Source organism: Anguilla anguilla, chromosome 11, assembly GCF_013347855.1.
Source record: "Anguilla anguilla isolate fAngAng1 chromosome 11, fAngAng1.pri, whole genome shotgun sequence".
Classification (NCBI taxonomy): domain Eukaryota; kingdom Metazoa; phylum Chordata; class Actinopteri; order Anguilliformes; family Anguillidae; genus Anguilla; species Anguilla anguilla.
The window spans coordinates 3734079-3759635 of record NC_049211.1 but is presented as its reverse complement, the minus strand read 5'-3'; the positions used below and the strand labels follow the sequence as shown (position 1 = coordinate 3759635).

At 44.5% G+C, this 25557-nt stretch overlaps 1 protein-coding gene and 1 long non-coding RNA gene across 8 annotated transcripts; one reads left to right on the top strand and one right to left on the bottom strand.

Moving 5' to 3' along the window:
- Positions 1–29: 29 nt before the first annotated feature.
- On the bottom strand, positions 30–19744 carry cxxc1a (CXXC finger protein 1a). Of its 7 annotated transcripts, none has more exons than XM_035381965.1 (15): positions 19452–19744; positions 10538–10659; positions 10170–10270; positions 9337–9485; positions 8866–9021; positions 8090–8152; positions 6861–7010; positions 6453–6560; positions 5591–5778; positions 4987–5194; positions 3946–4056; positions 2743–2792; positions 2116–2212; positions 1590–1742; positions 30–1229 (listed from the first exon to the last, which is right to left on the bottom strand). In XM_035381965.1, exons 1-15 carry the CDS (start codon positions 19563–19565, stop codon positions 1083–1085), a joined length of 1917 nt encoding a protein of 638 aa, XP_035237856.1. In that variant the 5' UTR covers positions 19566–19744; the 3' UTR covers positions 30–1082. The 7 variants fall into 7 exon arrangements, with proteins under 7 accessions (XP_035237856.1, XP_035237857.1, XP_035237861.1 ...); XM_035381966.1 differs by having other exon boundaries at positions 9358–9485; positions 19452–19743; XM_035381970.1 differs by lacking the exon at positions 19452–19744 and adding an exon at positions 11375–11718.
- Positions 13167–17556, top strand: LOC118207853. The gene is made up of 2 exons (XR_004761473.1): positions 13167–13316; positions 16588–17556. It is a non-coding gene; the product is annotated as an uncharacterized LOC118207853 (long non-coding RNA).
- Positions 19745–25557: the final 5813 nt, after the last annotated feature.

Below are 25557 nucleotides of genomic sequence, written 5' to 3'. Positions count from 1 at the left end.
GTGAAGAAAATACGATTCACACGAGAAGGTACTGCATCTGTATTCCTTTATTCTTTTTTTTTTCCTGTTGTTTTTCAGAGCCAGAGACAAAATTTAATGCAAAAGTCACGTACAAACAGACTTCGAGGACTTACAGGATTTATAGATGGAAAAACTGCACACAATGGATAGAATTCCAAAAGTATTTATGTGTAAAAACCATTCACACCAAAGGACACACACAGAGCAGTACTATTTCTACACACTACCTCTGCCAAGGATCAACGCTGACATGTGTTCAACTGAAAAAAAAAAAAAAAAATGTATCCAGACAAATGAGAGATCAGAAAATGTTAGAGATGTCATCTTTGACGGCATTCTCCGATGTGACTACATTTGTTCATTATTTCTGGCATAGCAGAAAATTCTCAAAGCATCATTCTTAACACCATATGCAATTTTGTATTTTTTAAAGCCTCCTCTTTTCACAAGATGGAAATTAAGGGTGCACTGGGAGAGAAGCAGATACCAAGTCATAAAGTAGTAAAACAAGTGTTAAAAAAAAGAAACACACTTAAAAGAAAGACATCTTAAGCAGCACAAATAACTCTACAATGCGTTTGCAGGATTATATGCGATTATATATACACATAATGGTAAAATATCCACAAGCAGTTGATAGGTCAAAGCACGGAGGGCAGATCTAAATAAAAAATCCTCTGCCAAGTCTTTCCGCAGTCTGTTCTCTGTATATGCAATGTGAAAATAGAACTCGCAGGTCAAATGTACAGAGAAGTAACAACGGTTTGTGAATAAAAACCATGGACCTTGGAGACAGGCCCCGAGGGATACACTGTCCTTGTTGTACTGGAGGTCATGGTGTGGGGGTTGCGCTGAATTACTATCTGTCCTTGTTAGATTGGAGGTTGGTGGTGCGAGGGTTGCGCTGAATTACTATCGGCCCTTTTTAGACGGGAGGTTGGTGTTGGGGTTGGTGGCAAATGATTATCCGTCCTTGTTGGACCGGAGGTCGGTGGTGTGGGGGGTCGTACTGAATGACTATCTGTCCTTGTTGGGCGGGAGGTCGAGGTCGTGCTGAATGACTATCTGTCCTTGTTGGACCGCAGGTCGGTGGTGTGGGGGTCATGCTGAATGGTCTGGTGGAGCATGAGGGCCAGCAGACCGGCGCGGTTGGTCATAGCCGTGCGCACGTTGCGCTCCTGTTCAAACAGCTCGTCCAGCTTGTACCACTGTTTGGATGGGAAGCAGAGAGAGAGAGAGAGAGGGGCGCTCAAAGACCAGTTTATATATGTCGCAAGACACGTTCGACAAGTGTAGCTCAACAATAAATAACGGATCTTCAACTGAAATTTTTTTTTGTGCGTGTGTGCATGTGCATGCCTGCGTGTCTGTACGCGTGCGTGTGCATGTCTGCATGCGAGTGCACGTGTGCATGCCTGCGTGTCTGTACGCGTGCGTGTGCATGTCTGCATGCGAGTGCACGTGTGCATGACTGCGTGTGTGTGTGTACATGTATGAGTGTGTGTGTGTGTGTGTGCATGCCTGCATGTGTGTGTGTGTATGTACACAGGAGCGCTCATCGCACTGACCACTCTGACGCGCTCCAGGTCCACCTCAGCTCTCCTCAGCTTCTCCCAGCAGTAGTGCTTGTTGCATTTGCGCTTGGACACCCTGCAGAACTCTCCGGTCGGCTCAAAAACGTCGCGCACCAGGGGGCAGCCACACACTTCATCTGCCGGGACCTGCGGGGGTACAGCAGTTAGAGCCAGTCATCTGAGAGTGGAAGCAGCTCAGAAACTTTAACATTGACTAATGAAATTAGAGTGTTATTTTGTTACATGTTCCCCTTCTTAAAACTCTAAAAAAAAAAATATATATTTTTTTTTCCAGATTATCCCCTTACAACTACGAAGCATGTAAGATTACTGTACAGCAATATTAAAGTTTGAATTAAATTTCACAAAACTGTTAAAGGACCAATCTACACCAAGTTTATTCTGTTTAAGGGGTGATCCAGAAACATATCATATAAATACTGGCCGTTCAATTCAAAACATAAATTTTCAGTTTTCTGTCCTTTTTTTTGTGTGCAAAAGCAGTTCAACCAATACCGACCTTGGGGTCTCTGGAATGTTCTGGACACAAGACCTGCAGTCTCTTGCAGTACGTCTTGCTCTGCGGGTTGTACACATCGCAGAACAGCCTGGTGGCCCTAAAAACGCATACAAACCAGGACAAAATTCAGCAAGCGTGAGGACTGAAATATAAACTTCTGCATTTAATGGACATTTTCACCAATATAAAAGTAAAGCCCTTATAATAATAAGAAGGCTAATGGAAATGACTGGAAAAAGTTCCTGACAAAATAATTACTTGAACTAAATGAAACAAAAATATTCTGTGACTTCCTGTTTGGCTCACAATAGTCTCCCAAAATGACTCTCGATTCTCTCCGACTCAAAAACCACACATTTGTAGCCTGGGAAAATTCAGAAAAAGACGGTCTAAAAATTCCTGTGTAAAATGTAACAAAATATTGATGGTGCAAATAAAATAAAGCCTCTTTATTCAAATGCAAAACCCACTGCTGGTGGCCAGAAAGCTCAATTTTTGGTTCCAAGTTCCAATACCATTTAGCAAAATCCAAATTACACACAGACAAAACAACAAAATCAATATTAAAACATTGAAATAATATTTGGCTGATTGTCCTTTTTTCAGCCCAGCCAGTGTTGGCCTCACCCTTCGATGCGCGTGGGGTACATGGAGCCGAAGGATGTCTGACTCTCGTACTGTACGGGGAGACAGACAGACAGACAGTCAGGCCAGAGCAACACTCAACAACACAGCATCTATTCCGTATGATGTACGTCGCTCTCGATAAGAGCGTCTGCCAAATGCCTGTAATGTATGGCTCCTTCAACAAAGAAACTTCACACATTCATTTTTGTAACATCTACATGTATTTTGAAAGAAATTTGACCGAACAAAGAATCACCAAACTTTCCGCCAAAACTTAAGAGTAGTTATTCATACACTGTGACCAAAGAGTATCTGGACAGCCCTTGGTCTGGGGCTGTTTTTCATGGTTTGGGCCAGGTCCCTTAGTTCCAGTGAAGGCAAATGTTAATGCTACGGCATACAATCACATTCTAGACGATTCTGTGCTACCCCAACAGTTTGGGGAAGGCCTACTTCCCCCACACCATAAGACTGCTAAAGCGCTGACACCCCCCCTCCCCCTGGACTGTGGAGTATTTTCTCCCTCCCTCCCCCCCTCTCTCTCAGACACTCAGTCACTTCACTGGAACTGCACTGGCCACCTTTTATATGTTATAGTTTTTATTGTATATTTTTATTACTTACAGTTATATGTCATATTATTGTTTATAGTATATTCTTAATTTCTTACATATTTTTTACTTATGTTTATCTGGGGATGCCTGGAACCAACACATTTCATTGTCATAACACTGCTCTGCTGTTGCTATTGCACATATGAGAAATAAACTTGAAACTTGAACTTTCCTGTTTCAGCATAACAATGCCCCCGAGCACACATGGTTGTGTCAAGAATGGTCTGGAAAAACTAGTCAGGCCTGCACAGAGCCCTGACCGCAACCCCATTCAACACCTTTCTAATCTCACTAATGTACTTCTGGCTAAATGGATGCAAATCCCTGTAGCAATGCTCCAACATCTAGTATAAAGCCTTCCCAGAAGAGTGGAGGTTGTTATAGCAGCAACGGATCGACCAACTCCATATTAATGCCCATAACTTTAGATAAGATGTTGGATGTCAGGTGTCCACATACTTTTGGCCACATAGTATATATGAGAACATGAGGCAGCAGTGTGCTCATTTGGATTTGTTTCTTTATTGTTTGAGCCTGGAGTTTAGGCCTGGCTCTGCATCCATAATACAAAGCAAACGCTGTAGCTCACCTTGGCGTAGCACCTCTCCATGTGTCTGAGCGCCACCTTGGGGTTGATGGGGTGACTGCAGGATACACAGAAGATCTGAAGGTCCGTGTCGTCGCTGTCCCCCTCGTTGACCTGCAAGAGAGTCAGAAAAAGATGGTTCAGCTTAACGCAGCACACCAGACGCCATGGCAACAGGTCTAAGACTTTCTACCAGCAAATTGTCATTCAGATCAAAACAGCCAAGATCATTGTTTACGTTTCTGACTCAACATCATTATCACTCCTACCAGTACCGTTTTTCCTGTTAAATGTGATGCCAAGGTTTTTGCATTCTCAATCTCATTTTAGTTGTGTACGTACATCATAACAGGATTGTGTTAGCTGGATCATATATATTGATTTCTTACCAAATCAGACAATTCTGAAATCTGAATATCGTAGCAAAATTTGTGAAAGGGCCAAATATTGAACTGCTGCGTCAAGAATCAAAATCGTATCCTATCATGGTGAAGCCTTAGATGTACACCCCTACCTGGAGGCAACAAGACTTCAGTTCAAAGTACAACATGGGATTCCAATAAAGCACAAGAGTAATTCCAATTACTGACCACTGTCTCTGCTACCACTGCACTACAATATTTGACCGGTCCCGTTTCATTTGATAAGAAAATACAGATCACGTGAGCAGGCCCTGCACCTGCACTCATTTCTGTCTGTCTTTCAGAGCAGGAGGACAAAAAAACCGAAGAATGGAAAGCGCATCGTACCGCGGTGAAAAACCAAAAGCTTATCGCATCGTGGTAAAGAACCAAAAGCGCATCGTATTATGGTGAAGAACCAAAAGGGCATCGTATCGCAGTGAAGAATCTAAAGCTTATCGTATCGTGGTAAAGAACCAAAAGCGCATCGTTTCGTGGTAAAGAATCGAAAACTTATCGCGGTAAAGAATCTAAAGCTTATCGCATCGCGGTGAGGAAATGAGAGCGTATCGTATCGCGGCGAAGCCTGCGGTGTCACGCCCCCCCCCCCCACCCCCCCGCGGCGAAGCGCGGCAGGACTGACCTCCTCGTCCTGCTGCACCACCTGCTGCTTGGCCTTGATGATGATGCTCTCCAGCTCGTGGAAGCGGCGCTCCATCTCGGTCAGCCGCAGCCGGGCGGACTGCTGCTCGCGGCGGATGCGCTCCAGCAGCTTCTTGCCCTGCTCCTCGGCGATGCAGGGGCTCTGCTGCCACTGCTGGATGCGCTGCGGCAGGATCTCGTAGATGCGGCTGCAGGGAGGGAGGGAGGGAGGGAGAGAGGGAAGGAGGGAGAGAGGGAGGGAGAGATGAGTACGATGCTACCGCTAACCTGTGGACATGGACATAGATCCTATGGGGTGGGGGGTGGGGGGTGGGGGTGGGGGAGGCAATATGAGTCATGCAAGAAAATGACTAAATTTAATCAGAAAATTACCAAAACAAAGAACAAGACCATGTCGTTTGAGAGTTGTGAGGTACTCCCCCCTAAAATACAGTACTGATCAATTGCCAGCGTTCACTCCCAGATGTGTGTGCTAAAATACTCTAGGAGCACATCTGCTAATTGGGGCGCATTAGTGTGCTCCCAGATTTTTCAGCTTAGGAGCACAAGTGGCCCTTGATTAAAAACCCGCTAGCGTCCCGTACTTGGCAGCCAGCTTCATGCCGCAGTCCTCGGAGCAGTATTTGGAATTGGGTCGCGCCGCCTCCACGCAGCTGGGCCCCAGGCACTGGCGGAGCCCCCCGCCGTCCCGCCCCTCCCCCCGATCGCTGTGCTTCACCCGGTCGCGGTGCTTCTGCTTCTGCTTGTGCCGGCGCGACTTGTACTCCTCCTTCTGCAGGGAGAGAGAGAGAATCAGCGCAATACAGAGCCTCATTACAGTACATTACATTACTGTTACATTACAGTTGCATTACACCCCATTTCAGTACATTACATTACTGTTACATTACACCCCATTTCAGTACATTACATTACTGTTACATTACACCCCATTTCAGTACATTACATTACTGTTACATTACAGTTACATTACACCCCATTTCAGCACATTACATTACTGTTACATTACAGTTACATTACACCCCATTTCAGCACATTACATTACAGTTACATTACACCCCATTTCAGCACATTACATTACTGTTACATTACAGTTACATTACACCCCATTTCCGCACATTACATTACTGTTACTTTACATTACATTACTGTTAGATGACATTACATTAACTCTACATTACATTACGGTTATGTTACATTGCATTATGTGCATTTAGCAGATGCTCTTATCCAGAGCTACATATACGTTTTTACACAGTATCCATTTATACAGCTGGATATATACTGAAGTAATACAGGTTAAGAACCTTGCTCAAAGGTACAATGGCAGTGTCCAACAAGGGAATCGAACCTGCAACCTTTAGGATACAAGGCCCTTAACCATTACGCTACACTATCCACATGGCTCGCTGTATATGCGGAGAATGCTCGGCTGCACCTCCTCACCTTCTTGTCAGATTTCTTCTCTCGTCTTTTCACGTGCTTGACTTTGACCGCTCTCTTGCGCAGCACTGGGTCGAGGAAGGGGCCATCATCTTCATCGCTGAGCCATGGCTATGGAGGGAGGGGAGAGAGAGAAAGTGAGATGGAGGGAGGGAAAGAGAGAGAGAGTGAGGGGGGAGGTGGGAAAGAGAGACAGAGACTGTAAATCATGAACGATAACAATGAAGGTACAATAAGCAAACATGCCACTTTTACACCCAATTAATAATAAATAACAAAGAAAAGCAGCAACAAAAAAAAAGAAAAGATAATTGAACCCTTCACTTCTAGGTCACTTTTCATAACCGACACTATGCTGCACTCAGGGCAGGCTGTGCAGTATGAAATACGAAACACTCCTGAAGGGGTTACCATGTTGTGGTCGTCGTATCCGGCGGCTCTGTACTGCTGGTAGAGCTCCAGCTCCTGCTCGTCGTAATCGTCCGAGAGGGGCCCGTCTCGCCCCAGAGAGCTGTCCTGCTCCTTCATGGAGTACTCCTCGTCCCGCACACGCAGCATCTTCTGCTCGGGAAACACACGCGAAACACGCACACACATTACACACGTGTCCCTCATGCCACGGTCTGGAGAACACGCAACACGCCACAGCCGCTTAGAGACGACACACACACACACACACACACACACACACACACACGCACACACATTACACACGTGTCCCTCATGCCACGATCTGGAGAACACGCAACAGCCGCTTAGAGACGACACACACACACACACACACATTACACACGTGTCCCTCATGCCACGGTCTGGAGAACACGCAACAGCCGCTTAGAGACGACACACACACACACACACACTCACACGCACGCACACACACACACACATTACACACGTGTCCCTCATGCCACGGTCTGGAGAACACGCAACAGCCGCTTAGAGACGACACACACACACACACACATTACACACGTGTCCCTCATGCCACGGTCTGGACAGCACGCAACACGCCACAGCCGCTTAGAGCTCACACACACACACACACACTCACACGCACGCACACACACACACACACACGTGTCCCTCATGCCACGGTCTGGAGAACACGCAACAGCCGCTTAGAGACGACACACACACACACACACACATTACACACGTGTCCCTCATGCCATGGTCTGGAGAACACGCAACAGCCGCTTAGAGACGACACACACACACACACACACACGTGTCCCTCATGCCATGGTCTGGACAGCACGCAACACGCCACAGCCGCTTAGAGCTGACACACACACACACACACTCACACGCACGCACACACACACACGTGTCCCTCATGCCACGGTCCAGAGAACACGCAACACACCACAGCCGCTTAGAGCTCTCACACTCACACTCACACTCACACACACTCACACTCACACTCACACTCACACTCACACTCACACTCACACTCACACACACACACACACACACACACACACACACACACACACACACACACACACACACGCTTCCTCATACCACAGTCCTGAATTTTATGAAGGAGCTACAGGTCAGTGTCAAATGAAGCACTGTTTGTCTCAGAGGTCTTTGGTAAATGTGTTAATCCAAAGGAGTCACTTTGTTCACAATACCGTGAGAAAGCCAGGGCAGAGAGGTGGAGAAGTGCTGTGCAATCCAAGATGACGTTTATGAAACTAAATGTATAGGTAGAAAAAAAGGGTAACCAGGTAAAAACAGTAAATAATCAGCGTGTTCTTTATTCAACAGAAGGGGAGTCAGTTCACACAGCAAAGATGTGTGTCAGATCCCCACAGAGGGGTAGTGCCTCTGAGCATTTATACTATTAATATCACATCTCTACTGTCTACATTCAGCATTATCAAATCACCACTTATGTTCTTCCGATTCCCAAATAAGATTTTGGATAAAGCAGTACTCCCTCACCAGTCTAAACCACTGTACTAGTTATAAATTCCAAGTATGGATACTATCGATCAGTTACTGTTTTACTTAATATAATACTTGTATTACTTATATTGGTAAAAATACAGACATATCTAAATATAACTCTAATATACGATTGATCCACACATTCAAACTAACACAATCACACAGGAGTGCACACTCACACAGGACGAAGTGCACACTCATACAGCAGGAAGTGCACACTCATACGGGAAGAAGAGGGGCTCATACGAGAGGAAGTGGGGCTCATACAGCAGGAAGTGGGACTCATGCAGGTGGAAGTGGGGCTCATACGAGAGGAAGTGGGGCTCATACAGCAGGAAGTGGGGCTCATGCAGGAGGAAGTGGGGGCTCATACAGGAGGAAGTGGGGCTCATACAGCAGGAAGTGGGGGCTCATACAGCAGGAAGTGGGGGCTCATACAGCAGGAAGTGGGGCTCACCCTCGCTCGCACTTCACACTGCCTCAGCCTGCACTTCTGGCGTATCTTGTTTGGGCCCCCGAACTTCTTCATGTCCTTGCAGAAGTCGCACTGGGCGCAGTCCTCCGTCCGCCGGCAGGGCTCGCACTCCCCACACATGCGGGCCGAGCGCTTGATCTGCGACGGGCGAGCGAGGGGCACAGCCACACGGAGAGAGAGAGAGTTAGTCATCCCCCAGTATAAGAGGCGTATACACTCCTGCATCTCCCCACCTCAGATGAAGCGGTGAAAAACAGTTAAATGCACATCACCCTTGCGTCTGCCACTGGCAGTCACTGAAATTAACCTTAGCGTTAACGTCAGCTAACAGTAATTGCAAAGTGTTTTGGGACTGTGAAAGATTGTGAAAGGCACTAGATAAACACAGTCAATTATTATTATTATTTTTAAAACCTAAACTTCCAGCAAATTGAGTTTCAGGATTTATAAAACCGTAAAGGGGAGGTCAGAGACCCGTGATCCCCGGCGGCGGTCGATCTTGAAGTCGGGCGTGCCGCGCTGCTTCTCCAGCCTCTCCATCTCCGTCTCCTTCTCCCGCGGCTTCTTGGGCCGGTACTTGATCTCCAGGGAGCCGTCTTTGCCTAGGCAAGGGGGACACAGGCTCTGTAAACCTGCGCTCTAGACAGGGGGGCACAGGCTCTGTAAACCTGCGCTCTAGGCAGGGGGGCACAGGTTCTGTAAACCAGCGCTCTAGGCAGGGGGACACAGGTTCTGTAAACCAGCGCTCTAGGCAAGGGGGACACAGGCTCTGTAAACCTGCGCTCTATACAGGGGGACACGGGCTCTGTAAACCAGCGCTCTAGGCAGGGGGACACAGGCTCTGTAAACCAGCTCTCTAGACAGGGGGACACAGGCTCTGTAAAGCAGTGCTCTAGACAGGGGGACACAGGCTCTATAAACCAGCTCTCTAGACAGGGGGACACAGGCTCTGTAAACCAGCTCTCTAGACAGGGGGACACAGGCTCTCTAAACCTGCGCTCTAGGCAGACACAGGCCCTGTAAACCTGCGCTCTAGACAGGGGACACAGGTATTTAACCTGGATAGTCACAGTTTTAGGATCGACATCACATTTGCAAGCGAGCCCTGGAGCCTGCATGTCTTAGGACGGTGGGAGTAAGCCGGAGCATCCAGAGGAAACCCACACGTGCACAGGAAGAACACACAAACTCCACGCTGCGAGGGTCCAGCAGGCAACAGTGCTAACCACTGCACCACCTAAACTGAATGGATGAGACGGCCTGCAGAGACACCAGGAGATGCTCACCCCTGCACTTCTGACAGTACCACTCCCGGATGGCCTTGGCCATCTTCTCTGTGACGTTGATGCAGTCTCCATGGAACCACTCGTTGCAATTGTCACAGCCTCTGCAAGGAACAGGGAGACAACAGACTAATGTAACTCAGCTCAACATCATTTCAATATTTTTGTGATATCACCATAAATTTGCAGATGCAACACTTCACTGAACATCCAACAACTGTCCCATTAAACATAAAAGCTATTACACTGCAGTGTAGCGCTTAAAATGAGAAACACAGACTGGCCACAACCTGCAAGGGACTTTACATGGTATTTAAAGTCCCTTGCAGGTTGTGTCAGTATTTAGGTGCTGACAGGTGTGCAAAACTCACATCATGAAGCAATTGATGTCGGGTTTGCGGCAAATGCAGTAGACTGGAGCGTTCTCTCCGTTCTCCCCCTCCAAGCTGCCGTCCATTCCCGGCGGCTGGTCGAAGTCTGACACTTCACTGTCCTGGGAGTGCATAGAAACCATCGCAGAACGATCAGACAGAGGAATCATACCAATTTAAAACTTGCGCTTGTAGGCGACATTTGTAGTCTGCGTGCTGTGCCTTAATCTAAGAGTGCCCAACAATAAGGTGTAAACTGTTAAATGAATTCAGATATGAAAATGCATTCCGACCTGCTGCTTATCATACTTTACACATGCACTATAACAACAAGTAATTAGGATAGCTAGGCTATATTGCAAATGTGTTTCACATTCGGAGAAATATATTCGCGATACATCGTTACTATATTTGTGAAAAACTTGCAAAGTACCAAAGAAGAAAGTAAACAATAACGTTTTTACTAGCTCGTACGAAGCTAGATTATGTGAATACAGGCGAAATCAAGTGTTATCGATATATTTCGTAAAGATATACCTGAGCGAGCTAATAGAATAGCTAGCTAACTTGGCTTGCGAGTTTAAATGAGTAATGCTAGCTATCTAACTAGACACACAGAGTGGGTACGGGTATGATAAGTTGTGGTGAATCAAGACAAATTTACTTAGCGTGTTACCATCTCGCAACCCTGTTTGCTTTGCCATCCTAACGTTAGCTAGCTAACTAGCTAGCTGGCTGTCGTTTGCAGAATAAATCAGCTAGACTAGTCTAGCTAATTACCTGGCAACCTGAAAAGAAAATCTGACGATAACTAGTGATAAATATTGTTATACTTACCATGTCGATTTTCTCGCTGACCCCACGCAAAACTCGCGTATATTTAACTACAGATTACTACTGTAGCTAAAAGATAACCTTAGTCTCTTTGAAGAAAGACAACAAACAACGTTTCCGTAACAATTATTCTATAAGGTTCTTGTCTTCCGCTTCCGGTTCACAATGCCATCCAGTCAAGATACAAGAAAATGAGGGTAATTTTTCATTTGTGAAATAGCCACGTTGAAGAACACTGATGTATTGTGCACTGTAATCTATGGGCATATTTTTTTCGTTTGCATACAATTGTTTTAGAATTTCTGATACATCTGTCTAAAACACGAAGCAGACTACTCTGGATAAATATCTCGTAGCACTCAATTGTCCTATGACTGAACCTGATGTGAATATTTACGTCAATGGCCTAATTTAAACGTCACTGCTATGATGGCGGAAAGTCTGGCGGAGGATTGGACGGCTGGCATGTCTAATCAGAAGTGCATACATTAATTTAGGCCTACATTAGTGACCAAAATAAAGGTTTGACGACTGTATATTTCAAATGAATCTTAAAATGTAGGCTATTAAAATAACTTGGTGCAATTTTAGGCCACATGATTCACTGTGTTGCATTTTAATTAAACTAATCCAGTCTCTCTTTTTGGATTTTCTCTTGTAGATTGTGAAAATCATCTTATTGTGTACCCCCACCTACATTATGTAATCTGATTGTATTCTTTAAAGAAAAATGTTTCTAAATTGTTTAAAAAACATTAAACAAGAAAATAATGCATGCCTATAATATTTCCAAACATAATTAAACTCTTTCAACATTAAAATATTAAAATAAATCCAGTGTTACAATTTTAGGTTTCATTACACCCCATATTAATCAACGTTCCCTGACATTAATTACTATTTATCAGGAGTAATTGGACGTTATATTACAGAACATTACAAACCCTATTGTTGTTGTTGTTGTTGTTATAAAGCCCTGCATTTTGGACATTTATCATATTCTTAATGTATACTATTAGTACTACTAGCCTCCTCCTCCTCCTCCTCCTACTACTACTACTACTAGCCTACTAGACTACTAAGAAGCTTCCAGAATAATTCCCTTAATACCGGTCACATTTTTCAACGCTAAATGTAACAAATGAACACCAAGAGATCCGTGCAGTGTCACATGATATTTCTCCAGGAGCACAGCTGATAAACGTAGATACGCTTTTCGGGCACTTGTTTTGGGCTTGTTCGCTTGGCAGTTCACTGGTAATCTTTTATCCGTTATTGTTGAAGTCCCATTCGCACTTCTACAGTTCTACCACATGGTGGAGCTAAAGACTTAAAAAAAACTTATTGCACTTTTTTTTAGGGACTGCAATAACAGACAAAGAAAAACAAAATAAACAAGTAAATCATTAAATTAATCATAATCAGAATCGTCATAACATTGATAATAATCTCGAGGGAAGAATACTCCTGATAATTATTAGCTAATACTAAAAAAGAATACTGTCATAAGCGCGTGTATGATTATTACAACCAGTATTATTAGTAGTAATATCAATATTTTAAATATCAATAATAATAGCCTACTACTAATAAAAACTCATCATTAATGTCATAGTAATATGTTCTTCTTTTAGACACTCCAGTTAGTAGAATCCTCTACACCCTTTCCAACTATGATGTGATAAACTCGATTTCAAGGTTCAGGCCTCAGAGTCTGACGTCAGAGACTCAATTTTAATTTTTTTAAAAGGGGGGCGTAACCGCTTTTACGTCGACGATAATGTGCAAAAAAACAGTTATTACCAATCAACGTAGAGGAGCTACGCAGAACCGGTTTACTATCCCCAGCAAATGAACGGAGCGTAATAACTCTTCATTCTGCAGTTCTGCTATTTCCCCCGTACTGAAACTTTCAAGGTGTAAGACTGGCTCTAATTACGTTAAGGTAGGTTGCCGTTTTTGTACCATTTAAAATAAAATAAGCTTTTCCGTTTTTGGAATTTCTTCTGATTCAATCACATTTCGTTTATCTTAGATGTTCGAAACATCCTATAAATGTCCTCTTATTTGCTTAATTTGTTGCAAAATGTTTCGCGTTTTACTGTTTTTAAACTGTTAAAATACAGCGCCCCATGACTGCATTACTATAAACAACCATTACACTATAAACGTGGACATTTCCTTATAACGGTACAGTGTGATGTTCAGTGTTAAATCAACTCTTAAAGAGTACATACGGTCCCAATTGGATATATTCTGTTGTAGTTGAATTAACACTGAACATTTTACTCTGCAGTTACATGTACCAGAAATAGTTTTGTCTTAGTGAAGTGCCAGTGAATTGTCCGCATTGTGTAACTTTAATTGCTTGCTATAGCTAACCTCCAACTTCAACTTCAGACTTCGTACTAGGTGTATACTATAGCTCACTACTTAATTCCGATTGTATGAAGTAGGTAAGCTTATCTTATTGGGAGGAAACTACAAAACAGCAGTGTTCCTTGTTAATATTATTAACTTGATAACCCGATCTGGTAGATTAGTGAATTGTAGAAATTATTTTATTGGGGGTTTGAGATATAGGCTATACGCCTACCAAAGGGTATAGATCCGCTTTGTCAGGAGATTTGAAGTAAACCACCGTCACAAAAAACATAACAAATAATATGAATGAAGCTGTATAATAGAGAGAATGTTGGTTCCACATTTTTCTCAAAATTACATTTTGAACTGTTGCGCAATGGCTGATAGTGCACGTCTGAATTTATTTAGTCCTCTTAATTAACAACGCAACCCACGTTAGTTGGCCTTTATTGCTAGTCTGTGGGCACCTATAGCTAATATTTACACTTAATTGTTGTCATATTTCAGCAGCAGTACGCATTTCAAAATAATATTGTAGCCAACTGCCGATTTAAGTTAAACAGCTAAAATAAAATGAGCCCTTAAACTTGTCTTGACCAAAATGACAGTGAAATTAATTTCATGCAGCAGAGGTGGCAGAAATGGCAATGTGTGCGCTGTTGCAGTGGTCAGACAGACAGAGAAGGTGAAGCTGATTTGAATGCAGTCCACTTAGCTGACAAGTCCCCCGTGGCATTTATTATTTAAACGTGTTCACAGCAAGTGCAGTAAAACTGTAACCGTTTCATTTTATCGATCCTGATTCATGTGAGTGAGGTGAGAAAGAAACCTCTCTACGTTTATTTTCCGAAGGGGTTCTCACTCTCGAAACAAAACTATTTCAATAGCCTACATCATATCTGTAGACATTTATTTTATTTATTTATTTGTAACTGAGGTTTCAGAATCGATGTCACAGCTGTGTATGAAAACAGTTTTCAAAGCCAAAATGTTTTACCACCCATGCTTGGTGTGGTAAATGGAGGTAATGTGGACTAAAAAATAATCTCAGATATTTCTAGCATTAGGAACATAGTTATGCAGTGCACACATTTTCAACAATTTATTGAAATTGGGTTTATGTGCTATAAAAGAGGGTAACAAATATTAAACATACATTTAAAGGATCCATCTTTACCCGATATCACATTACATGATCTTAATCTCAATATTCTATATATTCTATATTCCACAGCAATATTTTCTACTATTTTTGAAAATATCTTCACTGCAACACATTTGTCATCCAAAACATGTGTATTGTCAAAAAAAGTGAAAGTACTTATGCTGGGTTTCAGGAGAATCAGTAAATTAAAGTATAATTAATCCAGCAGTAGCTGCAATGTACTTTTTACTCACACTTTGGCATGTCCAGTGTGTTTTAGGCCCATCTTTGGAGGATTTTGGGGCAACAACTACATTCGTGTTAGGGCGGGTAGCCATGGCCGTAGCCAGGAATTCTGGGCCCCCTGAAAGAATAGTGCACTGGGCCCCATAGTGGGTGCAAAGCATAATTATTTGTGAGCCCCCCCCCCCCCCCCCCGTGCCTGGCTTTGGGCCCCTGGAATTATTACCACCTTTACTCCCCACTTAAGACAGGGCAGCAGGCAGCTGGCTCACTCTACAGCCCCCCAGCTGAGCTGTCTCTGAGGTTCTGCAGTACTGACGCTGCTGGCGGTATCGAATGAGCCCTGACACAGGCAGTACCCTGCTGACGTAACCCCTCCTTTCTTTTAAAAAATGTAAGACACTGGCGCTCAACGTGGGGCTGAACATGTCCGACTCCCCCCCTAATTTGGAATGTCCGATTAGCCGCGTTCATGCGCAATCCCCCGCTGACAATTCAGGAGACATCCACTACAGCTGAGCTCTTATAGAGTGGAGTCGGAGGAAGACCTTTCAAATGTGGCTTCGCATGCGGTCGACCAGCAGGGGTTGCCAGAGAGTGACAAAATGCAGACCCCAGCTGATTGGTCCCTCCCACACGCTCGGTGATGCTATCGCTAATCGCGCGTCGCCCTGGGGAACTACCAGCCAGTGTCGGCGCTGTCATGGTCCCGGTTTGATCCGAGGCCATGGGGCTCATCCATGCACCGCAGCGTGATGCTTTAACCAATCGATCCTTAACCAAACGATCCTTAACTAAACAATCCTTAACCAAACTGTCCTTAACCGAATGATCCTTAACCAAATGATGCCTTAACCAATCGATCCTTAACCAAACGATCCTTAACCAAATGATGCCTTAACCAATTGATCCTTAACCAAATGATCCTTAACCAAACGATCCTTAACCAAATGATCCTTAACCGAATGATCCTTAACCAAACTGTCCTTAAACAAATGATCCTTAACCAAACTGTCCTTAACCAAATGATCCTTAACCAAACGATCCTTAACCAAACGATTCTTAACCAAACGATCCTTAACCAAATGATCCTTAACCAAATGATCCTTAACCAATCGATCCTTAACCAAACAATCCTTAACCAAATGATGCCTTAACCAATCGATCCTTAACCAATCGATCCTTAACCAATCGATCCTTAACCAAACAATCCTTAACCAAATGATGCCTTAACCAATCGATCCTTAACCAAACAATCCTTAACCAAACGATCCTTAACCAAACGATCCTTAATTGAATGATTCGTAACCGAACGATCCTTAGCCAAATTATCCTTAACCAAATGATCCTTAAACGAATGATACTTAGCCAATTGAGCCAAATGAGCCATCCAGCAGCCAATCCCTCCTTTCCTAGCTGGTTAGCAGGGGCTGCTGGCCGACTGAAAAACATTTTTTTCCCACAGAATGAATCACCATTGATGAAGAAGCCGTGGCTTATAAGATCAGAATTGCTTCAGGGGGTGTGTGTCAGTGTGGAGTGGTGCACATGATGTTGGGAGCTACACTGGCTGTTCAGCAGATTCAGATTTTAATAGGGAGATTTTTAATGGGAAGATGGTTTCTCAAATTGTTTCTTGCATACAAGAGGTGACATAGTAAAGATACTGATCAATACTTCACTATCTCGCTAAAAAAAGCCAAAGCAATACTGAAAATGTCCACTCTCTAAGGCAGGTGGCAGGATGGCTATGGCCATGTATCATTTTACATTTTTTATCAGTACTGTGTATATGATTTTGAAAGTGACTGGTGATTTCCACTGAATCAGAATAAAAAAATCTTTAAAAAAACAATCCATAAATTGTTGTGAAAAAACTGGCTGAAGAAAAGAATGTTTACTCACGGCCGGAACATGGAAACACACACTTTTCAGCCCGACCTTTGCTATTTATAGACCCACAAAAATATTTACTGCAGAGATATTTCTTTCTTGTAATCAGAAAGATGAGGATAATCATTTGCAACTACTGAACGAAGACGCTATTTTTAAAGTACCGACATGGATTCAAACAGTTTATGACATAATTACGACCTCATTTACCAATGTTGAATAATCCAAGCAATTTCTGTGTTTTTATTCCTGTCTGTCTCCACCTAATTAGTTAGTGCATAGAATGAATTATATGAATAAAATATAATGTGCAGTAGATGTTACAGCTTTGTTTTAATTGCACCATTACACTTTTTCCTTGAACTTTCACAGAGTAAAGTTTGGATGTGATAGCTGCCCTGGTATTCACGAAATGTGTAAACCTTCTGATAAATATATATATATATATATATATATATTGAGTGGTAACTTTGAATAAACAGTTTATTTAGCGAGGTCAGACATATTCAAAGTAATGCTCCACAAAAAAAAAAAAAAAAAATTCACTGTGTTGTCTTACCTTAAATACAGCTATGTTTGGAGAAACTCTTTGGAGAGTGCACCTGCTTTTTCAGCAGATATATCCAGCCTGGAATTTCTGTAGAAGTGCCAGAATAATAGCTATATTTGTGTTTGTGAGGGATTCTGGTAGTTCCATGCGGACGTTTGTAAATATGGTACATTGTCTGGGAACGTACCGAATGCTAACAATCATGTTTTCTTTCTTTCATTTTGGGCGTTTTTTTAAAAAAAATCCTCGGTTTTTTAAAGTTTTCCACGAGGCCCCCTCAGGTTGTTTGTCACATGGCTGGTACGGTAACAGAGCTCATGGCTTTCTCGGCAAGGGATTCAATAACACGGACAGATCATTATCGGTCACACGGAAGCGCAACTGGATAAAAGCGTCTGCCAAATAAATGTAATGTATGCAACGCAACGTAGGTCTTAAAATGTTTAGTGAGCAAACCCAACAGTCCAGGCTGACTGTCTCTGTCCGGTCAGAGGGTGCAGAGGATGTCTCGGGGAGAGACGGAGATCACGGACGTGCCGCTCCAAGGACAGGAAAGAGACGCGGGTCACGGCGACCCCCGGAACCGGGACGGCACGGAGAATTCCCGCGCCGAGCCCGAACAGAGCAGAACCGCTGCGGAGCGCGCGGGTGAGGCCGAACCGCCAGGACCAATCAGAGATCTCTGTTGGTTTTTGTTCTAGAATGGTTATGCTTGGACTCGGTCATTTATCATATTCATCTGTTTTGTTTTAAAAAAAACTTGCCTCTCACAAGGTACAGGGAGAATTTATGCATTTAGAAAAATATTCTTGGCCTCTTCCTCAGACAGCTTGCCTTACTTGAACCTTCTCAGTGAGGTATAAGGACCAACACTGATAGTTACCTTACACCAGGGGTGTCCAATCTCATCCAAATAGGGCCAGGGTGGGTGCAGGTGTTTGTTCTAGCCCAGCACTAAGACACCTGATTCTACTAATGAACTAATCACAGTTTTAGAATCAGGTGTCTTAATGCTGGGCTAAAACAAAAACCTGCACCCACACCGACCCTCTTCGGATAAGACTGGACACTTCTGCCCTACACAGATAGTAGTCTATCACTGAGGTCTGTATATATAAAGTATATTACTGATGTCTTTGTTATTAGTAATAAGAGCACACACAGCCTTTTCAGCTTTCTTAATATTAACAATGCAGGTTTTACACCATTACAGCGACTTGAGAGACCCATGTACTTTATGGATAGCATAAATAGCCGCTAATTGCTATGTAAAAATATTTTCATGTATGAAAGTTTGGAACAAATATGTAACTCTTTGGGTGTACGCTGACCTCTCTGTTTGACTTTTTGTGACAGAATCTGCAACAGAACAGCCACCAGACTCTGACAGAGCGAGTCTGGGAAAAAGTGATCGTTCTCTGACCGATGACGTCTCGGCCAATGAGAACTGCCGTCTCATCCCCCAACACACATCAACACCCAATCACACGCTGAGGGCAGGTACGGTCACCACCACTGATTTAGCACTGAATTTAGTATAAGCTATTGGAGTGGCTCTATTTTCTTTTGTAATTAGGTACTGTAAAAACGGCTCTGCAAACGTATGTTAGATGATAAATTGTCATTTATGGAAATAATGCAAACAAAAATAACAGTATGGTTACGATGCACCTGGGGGCAATTGTTCCCCTAAAAGTTACATTGTTGCCATAACATTAGGGGCATTTAGCAGATGGTCTTATCCAGAGCAACTTACACAGCTTTCACATAAAAATTCTATATTGTTTCCCCTATTAGTAATCACAGCAAGGTTCTGGACCTTCTAAATACCTATATATAATTTTTTTAAAGTTAAGTACCGGTTTAGATGTTTCCCCAGGACGTACCCGTTTGGTCTTGCCCTGCTTCGTTCCAGAGGCCGGCGGGCGTGAGAATCCCGCGGCCGATCTCCGGCGTGACCACGCCCCTCCGGCGGGCCTCGCCAACGGAGCCCCGCCCATCTGCACCCCGCCCGCTGCCGCCGGCGGCCATCCCGGGTGGCGGTCGCCCCAGCCGCCGCAGTGCAACGGGAAGGTCTGCCGCGACAAGAAGCGCCTGCCCTCCACCGCCTCCAGCGGCCACAAGAGCCTCAAAACCACCGCTTCTCAGATCCAGCAAGTGGCTGGAGATGGTGAGGAGAAAGACACACACACACACACACACACACTCATAAACACACACACACACGCCGTACACCACAGTACTCGATCCACTCTGGCTTTATCTCTAAGCCACCTTGGGTCCCCCATCGTGCTCAGTGTTTATCTGACTGAACGCCATGCTGCTTTATCTTAAACCAGTCCCTAAGAAACACTGCTCTGTATATGTTATGCTTCAGCTCGGAGTCTTATACCAATATTTAAGTGGCAAAATGCATTCATTTATATGGTCCTAATCTGGTACCTTGGTCATTATAGGTTCAGGGAGCTTGTGGACCACTAATTCATTTACAGACTTTTCCCCAAGGTGTTTTTTATAAACTGTATATTAATATTAATTGACATGCCCTCTGATTTCATTTTCCATCTTTACTTTTATGCTACTAATGTGAAGTTCCAAATTGGAAAGAAATGTGCTTATTGGCTTTTGCAGTTTTGACATCTCTGTTTGCAGTGCCTGTACTGAAAGAAATTCTGGACAAATAGAACCTATTAATTTCACAATATTCAGATGTGTACACAATTACTTCATGTCTTCAGGATAAGTGAAAGCAGTTACCCATAGATTTTTACACGCTGAATATGTTAATACCAGTGAGTATCACTGTAGGCACAGTAATTAATTTACAAGCTTTAGTGTGATATGAATGAGCAGTGAATACAATGGCCATGCTGACTTTTGACATTGCACTGTGACTTTGCATGACTTGACTATCTTGTCTAGAATACTAACACTCTTCCCCATTTCTGTCGCCCTTTCCCATATACTTTCCCTTTCTCTGCTTCTCCCAAATAAACAAAAACTCCCTCCTCCTTTTTCTTTTTTTTTTTTGTTTGCCTCCACATTAACCGATTTGCTGTTCAAATTCTCTCCTCCATCCCTCTTTTAATCCTTCCTTCATTCTCCCTCTCATGCCGTTCCTTCTCTCCCCCTCCTCTTTCTGCAATCCCTCCGTTTCTCTCTCTCTCTCTCTCTCTCTCCGTCTCCCCCTGGCACTGCAGACCTGTGCGCCTCTCTCGTTCTGGCTTGCCTGTTCTGCCGGCTGTGGGAGTGCCTGGCGGCGGCGGGCGAGGGGTGCTGGGCGTGTGGCGCGTGCGTGTGCGCGTCCGCGCGCGGTGCCCTGCCCTGCTGCTGCTGCTGCTGCTGCTGTGAGCCCGCCGTCCTGGAGCCCCTGCCAGCCGATTCGCCGCTCTGCTGCTGCTGTGGTGGCTGCACAGGGCTCGCGCCCGACTGCTCCATCTGCGACCTCTGTCTCCAGGCAACCGAGTGCCTGGAGCTGGCCATGGAGATCTCCCAGCTGCTCTTCCATTAGCCTGGGCTAGCTCCCCGCCTAGCGCCTGACTTAGCGCCCAGCCTATCACAGCGCCAAGCCTACCACCCCACTTAGCACCCGGCCTAGCTCCCGAATTAGCGCCCAGCCTAGCCTAGCGCCTTGCCTAGCGCCCGACTTGGCGCCCAGCCTAGTGCTCAGTTTAGCACCCCGCCTAGCGCCCAACTTTGCGCCTAGCCTAGCGCCTAGCCTAGCACCCGGCCTAGTCTAGTCCCACCTGCATGCTGACCCTCAACCTAGTCTTTTTCTTCCCGATGGGAAGTGTCTTTTTTTTAATTTTTTTTTTTTTTACCTCAATTGCTCATTCCTTGGTGGTTCAGGCCGGATCCCTCCCCCCCCCCTCCCCCAAGACAGCCCCGATCTTGATAGGACCCATACAAGTGAAAGGTGGGAGTGCATAGCACTGTGCTGTGTTTCATGAAGCTGTGATATGTGATGAGGTGTGTGCGCGTGTGTGTGTGTGTGTTGCATGGCATTGTGCTCTGTTTTATGAAGCTGTGATATGTGATGAGGTGTGTGTGTGTGTGTGTGTGTGTGTTCTACAGCACTGTGCTCTGTTTCATGCTGTGATATGTGATGAGGTATGTGTGCGCGTGTGTGTGTGTGTTGCATGGCACTGTGCTCTGTTTCCTGAAGCAGTGATAAGTGATCAGGTGCGTGTGTCCCCTGCAGACTGCTGTGTCCACTGCGTACTGGCCTGCCTGTTCTGCGAGCTGCTCTCTCTCTGCTCAGTGCTGGGGCAGTGTATGGCCTGTGGGCAGGGCTGCGAGGCGCTGTGCTGCTGCGGGGGCGGAGCCACAGGAGGCGTGGCCTGTGGAGAGGAAGCCTGCTCGGCCGGGTTGGATTGTGGGATGCTGGAAGACTGCTGCGGGTCCTCCGACTGTCTGGAGATATGTCTGGAGTGTTGCTCCATCTGCTTTCCCGCCTAGTTCCGGTTCACGCGGCGATTTGCCGTGACGACCATGCCGAAATCCAGCCAAAGACACATCGGATGCAGTGGTCGCATGGTAGCTTTGTAACAAACAGTTAGTGTGTCATTTCAGTCTTTTTTTACAGTCTTGTATTTATTTGGCCGTTTATTTTTTTCGTTTCCCGTTTTGAAAAATAGATTATATACCTGTTACAGAAGAACTTTTCCATGTGACTACATTTATTCCTTACACAAAAAGTTAATATACTTAATAACCTAATATCCTCCCGGCAGAAAAAAAGTTTTCAGTATTTATGGTTCTTGAGATTAAGTCCAGGGACTCGTAGGGGACAAAAATTTTAAGCTGGGTTTTAGGACACAGGAACCACAATCAAAGTGGTCTGGTGTACACTGAGTCAAGATGTGCCTGATGTAACCTATAAGATATATTCATGTTTTTAGAAAACCGTGTTTAACAGTACTTAGTCACGCGATCAATAATCCAAATGAAGGATTATTCTACTTTGTGTGCCAGTGCACATAAGAGGGCTCAATGGAAATGAACTGTTATATTGTACATTTTACACCAATAGAGTACCTTTTCTTGTGTGGAATAATATTATCTCTGTTAGAGTTGAATTACCACTGAATTATTTACTTTGTTACTGACGACACTATTGTAATGTGAATTTGCATTTTTCTAAATATTTATATATTTTTTTCAGTTTTTCTGTTGTAGTTTTAATGCTGTGAGTGCATCGTCTTGGTTACCTTTTCACATTAAGTTTTAAGCGGCAAACTGACAGATATTTATTGTGGACATGATTAGGATGTATGACTTTTCCATTTAGCAGCTAATTACTTTATACCCAATTACTTTACAGCCAAGGAATGACATCACTATTAGATTTGGTCATTTATGTGTACACCTGACCAGTTGCTGTGGGATGTGAGTAGTTCTGCTGCAGCAGAGTAGGTCAAAGTCATGGCTTTATGACAAATAATACAAGCGTAACAAGTGTTAGAAATATCACAAACTAAATAAAAGTTTAGCATTTTTTGGAAAGAAATTGCCTTAAAACCACAACTTTCAAATATTATAAATAGGTTTACTTTTCTGATCTGTGTTAAAAATGAATAGTAAAAATGTGAAAATGTTTCCTCACTTGAAATAGCATTTTTAAGAAACTTTGTGTTCCTTCTATTTTCTGTGTAATAAATCTCTGGTCATTTTTTTTCTTTGCCTCTGACCTGTCTTCTGTTTCAACTTTAACATTTGCCTCCATGCACTCTCAGCCAAACCCTACACTATCAACCTAACCCTGCACTCTCAACCAAACACTGCACTCTTAGCCTACCCCTAAGTGTCAACCTAACCCTGCACTCTCAACCAGAAACTAAACTCTCAGCCAAACACTGCACTCTCAACCATTACATTACATTACAGGCATTTGGCAGACGCTCTTATCCAGAGCGACGTACAACAAAGTGTATAACCATAACCAGAAACAAGTGTCGAAAGCCCTAGGGAGAAGTACCGTTCCAAGTGCAGGGAACAACCGCATAGTTCAACTTGGACCCTGTAGGTTAAACTGATTAACACTAATACACGCAAGAACAGCAACAACGCAGTCTATGCAAAAATACAAGCAGTAGTTAAGACGAGTGCAATAACTAGTCACCTACGAAACAGCTACCTAGTTACAACCCTAAGCTTACAGTCAATTTAGAGATTACAGGGAGGTAGGGAGGGATGGGGAGAGGTGCAGCCTGAAGAGGTGAGTCTTCAGTCGTTGCTTGAAGTGGGTCAGTGTCTCAGCTGTTCTGACCTCCACGGGGAGGTCATTCCACCATCGTGGGGCCAGAACAGGCAGGAGACGTGTTCGGGAAGCGCAGGTGCGAAGAGGGGGAGGTGCTAGGCGTCCTGAGGTAGCGGAACGGAGGGGTCTGGCTGGCATGTAGGGTTTGAAGATCAACCAAACCCTGCACTCTCAACCAAACCCTGCACTGTGCACTATTTCACTAACAAACCAAATTCCATTCTCTCTCTCTCTCTCCCCTACACACTCACACACACACACATTTAAAAGCTGCACACAGTTGTTGCACATCTGGCTGCGGGCAGCGTTCGGGGATTTTCCAGCGGTTGTGCGTACTTTGTGGAGTGAGGGCGAGAGGAGGGTGGTGGTGTTAGTGCCGGCTAGGGGTGGGGTGGAGGAGGAAAGTAAAATAAAGAGCCTTTTGTGTCTCAGCTCTCTCCAGTCTTTTCTGTTTTTATTACTTTTCACTTTTCGTCACAAAACATGCAATCGCTGAAACTGCTGCTGGTCCATGTGGCAAAGTGAAAATCAGGACATCCTGAATGTTAATGTTGGGTAAGGAAGCTTTTAGTTGCTTAGACATTACATTACAGGCATTTGGTAGACTTACAGAACTTTTTTACATAGCATTTACATTGCATCCATTTATGCAGCTGGATATATACTGAAGCAATGCAGGTTAAGTACCTTGCTCGAGGGTACAATGACAGTGTCCTACCTGGGAATCGATCCTGCTCCACTGCTTCTAGAAGTCCACTGCTTTCAGTAACCAGTACTTGTTATTGTTACATCAGGATTAGAATGTTAAAAACACTCTAATCACACACTTGTGATCTTAAACCTTAAAGGGTTAAATATATGAGGTAAGATAATATTATACAGGTGAGTTGATGAGCAGTATTGTGGTGGTGGGAGGTTGGGGAAAAAATACAACTGGGAAAAAAAAGGTAGACGATCAACAAATACGTTCCTTGTTCAACTTCATCTTTTGTTTGCCAATTGCACGCAAATATTGCGTTCCTTGAAATGATTTACAACGCGATGGGAATCTTTTGAAAACAGAGAGAAGAAAGGGGTTCAAAGAGCAGGAAAGAGACGCAGCAGATGTGATTATGGAATGGCTGACCCACTGGCACGGAATCCTGACTGGTGCAGACAGGAAGAGGGACACGTAAACCCCCCCCCCACCACCACCTCCACCATCCGCCCCTGCCCCCCCCCACCCCCCACCCCCACCTCCCCCACTCCATCTCCACCTGTGCTCCAACCCACATCGGTCCCCCCTGTGTTTAAAATGTGTGACTGCTTCGGTAACTGACCTTTGCTGTACTTGGCAGACATCGCCACCGCAGAGGAAGACGACGTGGCCAAAAGTCACACTTGCTTATTAAGAGTCTCCAAGACAGAGAGAGAGAAAGAAAGAAAAAAAGAAAGAGAAGGAGAGAGAAAGAAAGACAGAAAGAAAGAATTCCAGCACGAAGAAGAGAAACGGAGCGAACGAGGCGCTGCAGCCGCTGCATGGGGCAGCGCAGTGAGGACGTTACGAAAATAGCGACAGGGCTGGAATGTTACCTGAGAATTCCCCGGGGGGGGGGGGGGTCGTAAAGCGAACGCGTCAGACGGTGCCCGGGCGCGCGGGCGTGGACAGGAAAGCCCGCTGCCCCTCCCACCGCCCATGAGGCCTCAAACACAACACTGCGAGCCGCGCGCGCACCGGACAGACTCACTAAAAC

Coding starts and splice junctions, on each gene's coding strand:
- cxxc1a (XM_035381965.1), bottom strand. CDS start 19,565: ATGGGCGGGGCTCCGTTGGCGAGGCCCGCCGGAGGGGCGTGGTCACGC. Junction 10,271..10,537: donor GACATCAATTGCTTCATGAT/GTGAGTTTTGCA, acceptor TGTTCCTTGCAG/AGGCTGTGACAATTGCAACG. Junction 1,743..2,115: donor AACATTCCAGAGACCCCAAG/GTCGGTATTGGT, acceptor GTACCCCCGCAG/GTCCCGGCAGATGAAGTGTG.